At 35.7% G+C, this 13,187-nt stretch overlaps 1 protein-coding gene across 1 annotated transcript in view; it reads right to left on the bottom strand.

The window, feature by feature from the left end:
- Positions 1-13,187, bottom strand: part of KMT2E (lysine methyltransferase 2E (inactive)) — a 100,968-nt gene that overhangs the window by 34,462 nt on the left and 53,319 nt on the right. Inside the window, 3 exon segments of the mRNA XM_040472877.1 lie at positions 6,578-6,658; positions 9,507-9,736; positions 11,013-11,127. Of these exon segments, the coding sequence (XP_040328811.1) occupies positions 6,578-6,658; positions 9,507-9,736; positions 11,013-11,127 (426 nt within the window).

The raw sequence follows: 13,187 nt of genomic DNA, 5'->3' as shown, positions 1-13,187 counted from the left end.
AAAAAAAAAATAAATAACTTTTTACTTAGGAAGCTAGTACCTTTTTTTTTTTTTTTTCCAAATTGAATGTTTAAAGCAAAATGTCTGGGGGCACCTGGATGGCTCAGTCGGATAAGTGGACTTGGGCTCAAATTATGATCTCACAGCTTGTGAGTTCAAGCCTTGCGCTGGGCTCTATACTGACAGCTCAGAGCCCAGAGCCTGCTTCGGATTCTGTGTCTCCCTCACTCTCTGCCCCTCCCCAACTCATGCTCAGTATCTCTCTCTCTCTCAAAAATAAATCAAAAATTTAAAAATTTTAGAGCAAAAAGTCTGAAAAAAAAAAAAAAAAGAATGTTTACAATAACCAAAATAAATTTCTTAAAAGCACACCACTGATTTAGGATCTATTTGAATTATTACCAGCCTAAAATTATTTCCACTTTTGAAATAATAATACACACTGAACTTTTAACAATTAAAAATACACTAGAGGGGAGGTGTGTGTGTGGGGGATGGGGATTAAAAAGTGCACTTGTGATGTGCTAGCACTGTGTGTTGTATGGACATGTTAAACACATAATATATCTGAAATGAACAGAACACTGGATCTTAACTGGAATTTAAATAAAAACTTAAAGAAAAAAGTAAAATATTTCATTAACTCCCCACACATGAACTGCATCATGCATAGGAACTGTTTTATATTTCCCACCAACATTTTCACTGTCGAAACCTATTAGCCTATAGGTCAAATAAGACTAGATATTTTTCTTAGATGAGAGAATAAGGGCTCTAGACTAAAATATCTACAATTCAGTAACAGACTTGTCTTAATGTCTACTAGGACATATAACTATAACTAACATTACTGATTATCACAGAATAATAAGTAAGTATCACTCAATAAACTACCCTCCCTAATGACCAGTTTTAAACCAGTTCTTAACTGAATTTATCAATAGATATTTACCCCAGCAAAAACTATTTGGCAAAAGGCTAGTAACTATCATAAAGTAAAACAAAATCACATAGTAAAACCTCACTCATAAAAAAGCAATGCAAAGTGTAACATTGCGATTACCATTTTGAATCTAGTTAAACTGGGAAAAATCCAAGTCTGTCAGACACTATTGTAAGCCCTGGGAAAACAGGCATGCTTATCCATCACTGGTAGGAATTCAAAACTGTACAGCTCATATTGGAGGAGAATTCAGCAATATCGGACAAAAATTTTATGCATATATTATACATTTACCCTTTTACTGAACACGCCTACTTCTATTTGCAATTACAAAAGACTGGAAACAATGTCCACTCTAATGAGACTGGTTGAATACACTATTCCATGAAAAAGATGAAGCACCTTGAAGCAACAGAAAAAAATGAGCCAATTTCTATATACTTCTATGAAGTGATCTTTAGCAGATACTTTTTTTTAATTTTTTTTAACGTTTTTTATTTATTTTTGAGACAGAGAGAGACAGAGCATGAACGGGGGAGGGGCAGAGACAGAGGGAGACACAGAATCGGAAGCAGGCTCCAGGCTCTGAGCCATCAGCCCAGAGCCCGACGCGGGGCTCAAACTCACGGATCGTGAGATCGTGACCTGAGCCGAAGTCGGACGCTCAACCAACTGCGCCACCCAGGCGCCCCTTTAGCAGATATTTTTAAGAGAAAAAAGGAAATGTGGCAAAATTCTGTAATATACTATCGCTTACCTAAATAAGAAAGGAATACAAAGATGTATATACACACCTGTTTCTAATAAGGAAACAATGGAAAGAATAATCTATTTTTTATGTTACTTCAGGGATAGAAAGTTCAACTTATCTGAATATACTTTGTTTTAAAATTTAACTTCAAAATAATGGGACTACTTCTTACATAATCATGTAAGTATATAATTATAAAAACAAAGTATAAAAAGCAATCCTAAAAATAACTAGATTCCTCCTACATTTCTGGTAGGAATATAAAATGGTACAACTGCTCTGCAATATAGCTGGATAATTTTTTTAAAAAACTAAACACAACTACCATGTGACTGAGCAATTGCACTCTTGGGCATTTATCCCAAAGAAAATAAACTTACATTCATACCAAAACCTGTACACAGATGTTCATAGCAACTTTTCTGTAATAGCCAAAAAAATGTCCAACAGGTGAATGGTTAAATAAACTGTGATACATATATATCATAGAACACTACATAGCAAAAAGAAAGAATGAAATATCGGGGTACCTGGGTAGCTCAGTCGGTTAGGCGTCTAACTTCCGTTCAGGTCATGATCTCAGTTTGTGAGTTCAAGCCCCAATTTGGACTGTCTGCTGTCAGAACAGAGCCCACTTGGGGTCCTCTGTCCCCCTCTCTCTGCCCCTCCCCCACTCTCTCTCTCTCTCAAAATAAACAAGCATAGAAAGAAAGAAGGGAGGGAAAGGGGAAGGGAGGGAAAGGGGGAGGGAGGGAGGGAGGGAGGGAGGGAGGGAGGAAGGAAGGAAGGAAGGAAGGAAGGAAGACTGATATATGCAAAAACTGGCTGGCTCTCCAGAGAATCATGCGGAGTAAAAAAAAAGCCCACCCCAAGGTCACATACTGTATGATTCCATTTATATAACATTCTTGAAAGGAGAAAATTATAGTCATGGAGTACAGATTATAGCAACAGAGCTGCCAAAGGCCAGGAATGGGGGAGATGGGAGAGGTGGAAAAGGTGGGAGGTGGATGCAGCTGAAAAAGCAATGTGATGGATACTGGCCATAGAAATGTTTTGTATCTTGACTAGACCAACTAAATATTCTAGCTATAATACTGCATTAATAGTTTTGCAACATGTTACCACTGGGGGGAACTGGGTAAAAGATACACAGAATCTTTATTATTTCCTGACTATTTATGTGACACTCTAACTCAAAATTAAAAGTTTAATTTTAAAAAATAAGGGGTACCTGGATGGCTCAGTCAGTGAAATGTCTGACTCTTGATTTTGGCTTAGGTCATGATCTTGCAATTCCTAAGTTTGAGTCCCACGACTCTTGTCAGCACAGAGCCTTGAGATTCTCCGTCTCCCTCTCCCTCTCTCTCTGCCCTTCCCCTGCAAGCTTGCTCTCTCTCTCAAAAATAAATATTAAAAAAAAATCAAAAATAAAAGAACCTCATCAACGTAAGTGTGTAAGTGTGCATCCAGATGGTGTTTTAACCACACAGTGAAATTCTTTTAAGGGACTTTGAACACAACCATACGTTCCTTGTGGAACAACATATCTTAAGGGGAAAAAAAGTTCTAACCTGTTTTACATAGGGGTACCTGTCTGGCTCGGTCAGTAGAGCATGCGACTCTTCATCTCAGGGTCATGAGTCCAAGCCCTAAGTTGGGTGTAGAAATTACTTTAAAAATAAATAAATAGGGGCGCCTGGGCGGCTCAGTCAGTTGGGCGTCCGACTTCGGCTCAGGTCATGATCTTACGGTCTGTGAGTCTGAGCCCCGTGTCAGGCTCTGAGCTGACTGCTCAGAGCCTGGAGCCTGCTTCAGATTCTGTGTCTCCCTCTCTCTCTGCCCACCTCCTGCTCATGTTCTGTCTCTTTCTGTCTCAAAAATAAATAAAAACATTAAAAAAAATTTTTTAATAAATAAATAAAAATAAACCTTTACATAATCATATTGTTGGTGCTAGTCGTTGATATTGTTACTCTGAGATTCTTGCATTTTTCTATGAAATAAAGCAACTGAGTAAACTGGTAAAATTCTAATTATGTTACTGTCTGTTGTTGAGAATGAAGATCAAAGGAGATATAAACAGTATATAGAAAAGACTAGATGAAAACCTTGTATTCCTTAATTTAAACTGCAATTATCTGCATAAACTCATGTATTTTATCTTAAAAATAAACACACAAAACATATTTCCTAGCTTTGTCTGCCAAAAAGACCTAGGAACAGTAACCAATCCAGTAGAAAGAGCATGCTAGCTCAGATTCTAGTCCTGAAAACCAATCCTCAGGGGCACAGAAGTATAATACAAACTCGAGACATCTTGTTATGCCAGACAGCACGAACACTTATCAAGTACCACTAGGATACTGTCAAAAGGGCTCAAGAGTCAAGCTGTCAAGTTTCCACCGACGAAAACTAGACAAAATTTAAATATCAATACGAATAATAACTGCAGCAGACTGACATCCATTATGTTTAAATACTTGAGTTCATAATGACACTTGCAGCCAAAAATTCACATATAACTTTTGACTTTCCAAAAAATTAAAACTGTAAGCCTACTGATAACATAAACAGTTGATTAACACATATTTGGTATCCATACGTATTAGTGAATACATGTATGCATATGTATTATGTGTTAGTGAGCATATGTATTAGTGAGCCACAGAAAAACATAATTAAGAAAGTCATAAAAAGGAGCATCTAGGTGACTTAGTCAGTTAAGCATCTAACTTTGGCTCAGGTTATGATCTCATGGTTCATGACTCTGAGCCCCGCGTCAGGCTCTGTGCTGACAGTGCAGAGCCTGGAGCCTACTTCGGATTTCATGTCTCCCTCTCTCTCTGCCCCTTCCCGACTTGTGCTCTCTCTCTTTCTCTTTCTCTCTCAAAAGTAAACATTTTGAAAAAATAAAAAAACAAAGTCATAAAAAATAAACTTACAGTACTATATCAAAAAAACCCAAATATAAGTGGACTTGCACAGATCATAACTACGCTGTTCAAGGGTCAACTGTATACCTTAAAAGAACTAAACAGTTAATATGGGAAAGTTTGTTTCTATAGACATATTTGAGCTAATAAGTCATAAGCAATAAGATTAACATAGCATTGGGGCACTTAGGTGGCTCAGTCAGTTAAGCATCTGACTTCGGCTCAGATCATGATCTCACATTGAGTTCATGAGTCGAGCCCTGCATTGGGCTCTGTGCTGACAGTTCAGAGCCTAGGGCCTGCTTTGGAGTCTGTTTCTCACTCTCTCTCTGTCGCTCCCCCACTCACGCACGCTCTTCCAAAAATTAAAAAAGCATTAAAAAAAAATATATTAACATGGCCCTAACTTGCAACCCCTAATAAATTAATGGGTCTAAATAATGACTACCAATAGGTCCTATTGTAGAGACAACCAGATATGATGTGTCACCTGATGAAGCAGTCTATGAAATATTCTTACAATATTCTTACCAAAAAAAAAAAAAAAAAATTGACCAGTGCCTAGGTGGCTAAGTCAGTTAAGCATCCAATTCTTGATTTCAGCTTAGGTCATGATCTCATGATTCATGGGTTCAAGCTCCACATCATAGTTTCAAAACCCCACACTGTCAGCATGGAGCCTGTTTGGGATTCTCTCTTCTTCTCTCTCTGCCCCCTACCCCCAATTCCCCACCCCTGCTCATGCTCTTTCTGGGCGCTTGCTATCTCTCTCAAAATAAATAAACTTTAACAACAAAAACTGAACCTACAATCTGATCACACACTTACTTACAGAAATACAAAGGACAGAGTAACTTGTTATAGCATGATAATGCAATTAGCAAACAAATCGGGATAAACAATTCAGTTCCTTAAAGAAACACACTGCAAAGGAGAGGCCAAAGTTAGGGGAGTAATGAAAGGAGGTTTAGATGACTAGAGACTGAATAGATGTATATTAACCAATCAATATTCTAACAGCGACTGGATGATAATACATTTTGTTGCATATACAATAATGGTTTTGGTTTTTTTTTATTTCTTTTACAAATTATACATATATTTAATAAATATACATAATTATATATGTATTTAAATGTGTATATATTTATACATGTATATGCATGTTTAAATACATATACATATATAGTAAAACCTTGGTTTGTGAGCACAATTCGTTCTGGAAACATGCTTGTAATCCAGAGAACTTGTATATCAAAAGGAATTTCAAGAACCACTGGCTCAGTTGTGATCATGTGACATACAACATCATGTACTACTCACATTGCAAGACATCACTCGTTTATCCAGTTAAAATTTATTAGAAATAAATGTTCACTTGTCTTGCACAATACTCACATAACAAGTTACTTGCAATCCAAGGTTTTAGTGTACTGTATACTGAAATACACACAGATATATATGAATGAAATATATCTGGGATTTGCATTAAAATATGTGAAGGAGAAAAGAAACACATGACAGTATAAATGAAAAAGACTGTTGAAAATTGTTGAAGCAGGGTGATGGAATGATTGTATAGACCTACAAAATTCTTTATAAGCTAAGGAAATGTTCTTCTAGTAACTGTTGAACATAGTGCATTTCAGTGAAAAAAAATGCCATCACTTAAAAGATGTGCTATTATTTTATGCATTATTGATAAAGTAAAAGAAAAATGCTACAAAGTAAACCATGACATATTATCAATGAAAACATTCTTCCTGATTTTAGAGATGTCAAAATACAAAAAAATAAAATAAAATAAATATGAAAATTAAAAGTATATCTTAGAATTGATGAAACATAGTAATCCATTAATTGTTTAATCCAGAATTCATAAACTTCTAATAACTAAAGATTATTTCAGTGTATTTACTGGCAATCTTATAAGTATGCACAACTTACCTAGGCTGACAACGTTCACATAAGTATGTATCAGGAATATGCTGCCTGTCAATCCCCATGCAGTCAATATGTTGCCAAACGCTTAAAAAAAAAAAAAGCAAAATATAAAATATTCATAGAATCATCCATAAATTAAGACCTGATATTCTATTTGACTATCACTTAGTAAGTGCCCACTTTGTGTTTAACACTGTAAAAGGTGCTGTGAGGAATTCACAGAAATATGTCCTTGGGGAGATAAAACTTTGAGATGCAAAGAGGACAAAATATAGATATATAGATATATAGATATTTCTGAAGCAAATGTAACTTTAAAATGTGAAAGGTATACATTACAAATATTATCAAAAGTCACAAAGTAAAGATGTCCACACTCCCTGACGTTAATGGGGAAAAGCACCCTGGAGAATGATGGACTTGAATAAAACCTCATTTGAGAGTTAGGAAGAAAAGATATCATCATAGCAGTTTTTTCTCAAGTAGACAGATATGACGAGCAATGGACAGAAGACAGTTAAACTATATGAAGGGGAATTTTCATTTTGAGAAATACAGAGGAGGTAGAATTGGGTTAGTATGGTACAGTCAGATTATATAGGCGTTGGAACATCAGGATGTGTGTAGATTTCCTCCAACTAGCAACATGTAAAACTAGATGTGTTTTGATGATATAAAGTGTCTGAATTCAAAGAAGAAAATGAAAGTAGAAAAAACAATTAAGAGGGTTTTCCAACATTCCAAACTTGCGTTAAAGGACAGAACTAGAACGTGGCAGGGAAGATATAAAGAATCCAAGATATATTCTATGAGGGTAGGGATTAAACCTATTCTGTCCTCAAATTATTCTTATGGAATACATGGACCAGCATGAGGCAACTTTTCAATTTATTACTATTATTTTGTTGCCAAGATTTTAATTGGTCCAGATATATATATATGTGTGTGCATGTACACACACACACACACACACACACCTGTTCCTAAAAATAGTCTTAATTACTTTTTACATAATATTCAGCAACTTCTAATATATCCCTACTGATTTACCTGCTATTGTATTGTTCTTCACTTAACTGAGGATGTTGGGAAAAGAAGTGGTAGAAAGTGGAAGGTAATGGAATATATATCAAAGATGTGGGGAGAAAAGTGAGAAAAGCAGAACACCAGACAGGAGGGCTAGAATAACAAACTAAATTAAATTTGGGTGGTAAGTAGTAATGTCATGCAGAAAACAGAAGAAACCAAACTAGAAAATGAATAAATGATCAGGGATCTAGATGCCAAACTTGAAAGAGGAGATTAAAGGCAGTAGGTACATGGAAATACATAGAGGCAATACAGAACAAGAAGAAAGGAAAAAACATTAAGTTGTACAATATTTTACAGATTAAGCAGTAGAAAAATAAAACCACAAAAAATAGATTCATAACAGCAGTTGCTGAGAAGCAAACACTTTGAACAATCCAAAAACTGTGAACTGGTCCTTTAAGAATTTGTAGATAGTATAAATCCTAAGGACTATTTCACTATTTTCTAACAAAGATAATTCTGTATTATATCTAGATCACTGTAATTAAATAGAAAGAAAACAATATTCATATTATGCATTAAAATGGAAACGCTGCCAAATGTATGTAATTTATCACATTAGACAAGATCAGCTAAGAGAAAGCTATATTATGTGATCAGTTAAAATATGAACTGAGATTTTCTATCAGGTAGTTATTTAAAAAATAATAAAGAAAAGAATTTATCACTGAAGATATTTTTTTAGTTTTTTTAATTTACCTCCTGAGTAAATTTACTGAAGTGATTGTTCATAGTAATGATATGTCACAGATAATGAGTATTTATTTTTAAATGTGAAAAGATATCAATATATTTTTATAAAAATTTACTCAAAACTTCACATTTTTACATAAAAATATCAAATTTTACCTTCCAAATTAAGACTAATCTTCCCCCCTTTTGGCAAAGGTAAATCATCTTTTTAAAATATAACCCTACATGCATGTTTATATCAATAACATCCAACTCCTAACCACCTAATAAATGAGAACAATATTACAAATAATGCAAAGTAATTTATATTTGGCTCTAAGATGTATTTTTACACTCACGTTCAAATATGGGTATACACTATACTATTTCAAATCAAATAATGAAGCTATGCCATAAAGATATGACCCAGGAAATTGTGTAAAGCTACCAAACTTTCTTACCCACTACAGTGCACTGCTTAAATACTCTGCTTCCCACTCTGTGCAGGGGACGGACTCAGTAACTTTCAGGCTGAAATCCTATTCCCTCTCCATCCTCCCCAACTCCCTCACCCCCCAAAAAAACAAAAACAAAAATAAAACCCCACTTTCTGTCCCAATCACACCTTCTCTAGGGGAGGAGGCCTTTCTTGGTGGTTGAACCAGGGTTGGGGGAGGGGAGACTGTGGTTCTGGTTCAAGGAGACTCCAGAGTGCTGCAAGGTTCAAGTCAAAAGGAGGTGAGAGAGTCAAGTCAAACAAACATCAATCAAAATGTATAATTCCCCCAAACTGGAAAATCACAGTGACTACACAGCACAAATAACTCCAAAGGAAATTCGCAGGGCTCATTTTTCTATCTTGTCTACCACTGTATGTAGCTGTATTATTACTGAATGAGCAAAAACAGAGATGTGATCCTACATGAATAAAGTTCAGAACTGAATGCCTATTATGCAATTAACAATGATTTCTGATAAACTCTAAGAGAGCTTCTTTCCCATAGGGGCTTTTTCTAGGAACAAAATAAACTGCACTGATAACAGCAGAAGTCTCACTTAAAAACCACATTCATCAATTCCTTCAAAAGTGACTTTATCTTTTCCAAGGTTAACAATCAAAGGTTAGCAGCATTCAAGAAAAGTAAACTAATGGTGTAAAATATTTTACCTGCATTTGTCACAACAGATCATGTATCCATCATCATGTGTAAAACCACATATGCACCTGGTTACATCAGTACCATAACTTCCATCCTCAGATGTGCTGATTGTAGTAGCACTGGAAGTTTCATCAAAGTTAGGAGTGGTAAATATGCCTACTTCATTTTTGCTAATAAGAACTGATGGAGGAGGGGAAGCCGGAGGTGTTGGAGGAGGACGAGCACCATAATTATGGTCCTGGATAAATGAACACAAATACAGCACAATATATATAATTTCAGCAACAATATAAACTAAGTAACTAAAATAAAATTCCGTCCTTAATTTGAATATTCAAGAAATATGAAGTTGGCCTATTTCTTCCTTAATACCTTTAAAATAACAACTTGGTAAAGCTATAAATTAAACCATACTAGTAAGTGAAAACGTCAGTCTACCTCAGTCACCTGCACAATGACTTCCCTTAAACTCCATGCCCTCACCTCCCTAATCAAAAGACATCCTCACAGTCCTATGGACATAGAGCTCCACCTTCAAGATAGAGGCAGGCACACAATGTGAAGGGTAAAAAAAAAAAAAACAACCTCAGGAATGTGGAATGTGGAGGCTCAAGAATAACAAAAACAACCACAAAAGACTTATTATCATTATTAAGTATATAACAGAAGATTTTTTAGGAATTGGTTTTTATGCTGGTCCCAGTGGCAAAAATCCCTCACAATTGTATCTGGATAATATCACGAATATGTCCAGTTCTTCAACTTTTCAATGTAACCTCTGCCTCTTATTAGCTATGCAACACTGAACAAGTTAATTTAGGTAAGCCTCATTTTCTCAGCTATGAAATGGGGATGAAAATTATGCCCATCTCATAAGGTTGGTTTTGAAGATCAAATGAGATAATATATGTAAAAATGTTTAGCACAGGGGGACCTGGGTGGCTCAGTCGTTCAAGCATCTGACTCTTGATCTCAACTCAGGTCATAATCTCATGGTTCTGTGCTGACAGTGCAGAGCCTGCTTGGGATTCTCTCCCTCCCTTTCTCTCTCTGTCCCTCCCTCACTATGAGCATGCAAAAAAAAAAAAAAAAAAAAAAAGTTTAGCACAAAGCCTGGCACATAAGTGCTCAAAAAATGGTAATTATATAATTTACAATAAAATTATTATATAATTTAGAACCAACAGTAGGTAATACAATACAGTTCTATCTCTGGCTTTTTTATAGAGGAGGTAAAGAATTAGAATACCACACTATTAACAGTATAAAATACAAAATAATAATAATAATAGTAATAGCAAAACTTCTAGGGAATACCTCTAATAGAATTTTAATCCTTTGAATAAATATAGTTAGAGCAATAAAAAATTAAACTATAAATTATATACCTAATTGTTTAGATAATATAAGTATGGATTTTTAAATGTTTTCTTTTTAGGCACAATTACTACAAACATCTACTTTCAGTCTCTAGGTATAAAAAATACCCTTCCAGAGAAACATTTGACACTTACCGCATAGGGCAAACCGATGTAACTGTGTGAATGATGCGAGCTGCTGGTATACAACTGGTGGGGATAACTGTTGGATTTCTCAACTACCACAGGGCTAGCTTCTACAGATTCTGGTCTGGAGGGGGAAAAGTTGCATCAAAGAGAATTCCATTCATTTTTGTTCTGTTCAATCAATTTAAAATTATAAGCATTTATTTTATTGCTATACAAATGTCTTTTTATAGTAGGCAGACACCTGTGGATAAGATATATCCTATCTAGGTTCTGTATCTTAACCAGACTTTTTAAAAAATCAATGTCTCCGGGCGCCTGAGTGGCTCAGTTGGTTGAGCGTCTGACTTCGGCTCAGGTCATGATCTCTATGTCTGTGAGGTTGAGCCCCGCGTCTGGCTCTGTGCTGACAGCTCAGAGCCTGGAGCCTGCTTCAGATTCTGTGTCTCCCTCTCTCTCTGTCCCTCCCCTGCTCATGCTCTGTCTCTCTCTCTCCAAAAATAAATAAACATTAAAAAAAAATTTTAAATAATCCTAAATAAATACATAAATACATAAATGTCTCACCTCCCAAATTCAAATAGTTTCCCTATCATTAAAAAAAAAAAAAAATTATCAGAGGGGCACCTGGGTGGCTCAGGTGGTTAAGGATCCCACTTTGGCTTGGGTCATGATCTCACAGTTCGTGGGTTTGAGCTCCACATTGGGCTCTGTGCTGACAGCTCATAGCCTGGAGCCTGCTTCAAATTCTGTGTCTCCCTCTCTCTCTGCCCCTCCCCCGTTCTCACTCTGTCTCTCTCTCTCTCTCTCTCTCTCAAAAATAAACAAAAATTAAAAAGGTTATCAGAGAGTAAACATTATTTGAATACTCAATGGCACCAGGGACACTAGGCACAGGGGTGGAGAAAAGTAGCAGAAATAATTTAAACAGAACCAAGAACACAATGAATCCATGTGGCCCCGAATGTGAAAGTGAAATATACATTTCAATGTTCAAAACTGTATGTATGTGTTAGTGTGCCAAGATGTAATGAAGACTTGGAAAGTATCAGTAAAGTTAAGAAATAAGAAACCTCACAATGAACCAAGATTTACTTATGAAAAAATAGAAGCAGCAACCTGTGGTAGAGTAAGATCAGCAGTTCTGGTCCATAATGGTTAAGTGACGATAACCTGACCAACAACTGATACAACTGAGACTAACAACTCACGCACTGTGATTGACCTGTGAGCTCTCTGGCCTAGCATTTTACATATATCACTTTGCCAACTTCTTTACTCATATCAATCCTCCTGAACCTTATTCCTGGTAATACCTATTTATTGATCAATGTAGCAGTGAAACTACTCCTGAGGCTAATTCACAATGAAATTAATTTCTCCCTGGCACACACAAAACATGATTTGTTTCTGTGCCTTTATTCTTACCGTGGCCACCATTTGAGATGATTTTTTTCATGATACCCCTTATCCTACCTCTTATCCAAAACTTGCCCTTAGAAGTTAGTACTGTTTGCACTCTTCATGGTTTAAAGACTTCTTAATGCAGTTACACTCTAGTTGTCTTATTTCTATAGTTGACAGCTTCTTGACATAGTCTTCCCACCCACCCCCAACTCACTCCCCTGCACAAAGTCTCAATTTAGCTCTAAGTGGCTGCTGCCGTGAGATCCAGGATTCTAGAACCAGTAGAGAAGGAGGCACAAACTGAGGTTGTTCCACGGTTCTGGAGGAAATTACAGAAGAAGAGCCTCCAAAATGTTCCGAATACTTTGAAAATCAATACTCATCTAATGTCTATGGTGTTATTTTAAAAATTTCCTCCTTCTTTTAAAAAAGAAACGTCTTTTAAATTTAAAATCAACACATTCTCATTGCATAAAACTTAAATATATAAGTACATAAGAAAGTGAAAGACCATGTCTTCGAACTTCAAACCTTCAAACTTAAAACCTCAAACACAAACCTTAGGATGCTATGTATCTCCCTCTAAATTGTTTCTAATATACTGTTTGTTTTTTCACAATTTGCTTTGTCCATCTTTCAGTGTCAATGTGTATCTACCCTATTTTTGGTAATAACTGCTTACTTCATTATATAAATGTATATGGTTTATTTAACAATTTCCCTATTTGTGGATATTTGGGGTTTTTTTAAAGTTATTTTTTATTTTAGAGAGAGAGA

The sequence above is a fragment of the Herpailurus yagouaroundi genome, unplaced genomic scaffold, assembly GCF_014898765.1.
Source record: "Herpailurus yagouaroundi ecotype Mexico unplaced genomic scaffold, PumYag 100, whole genome shotgun sequence".
In the NCBI taxonomy this organism is placed as follows: domain Eukaryota; kingdom Metazoa; phylum Chordata; class Mammalia; order Carnivora; family Felidae; genus Herpailurus; species Herpailurus yagouaroundi.
This window is presented reverse-complemented; position numbering and strand designations above follow the sequence as displayed.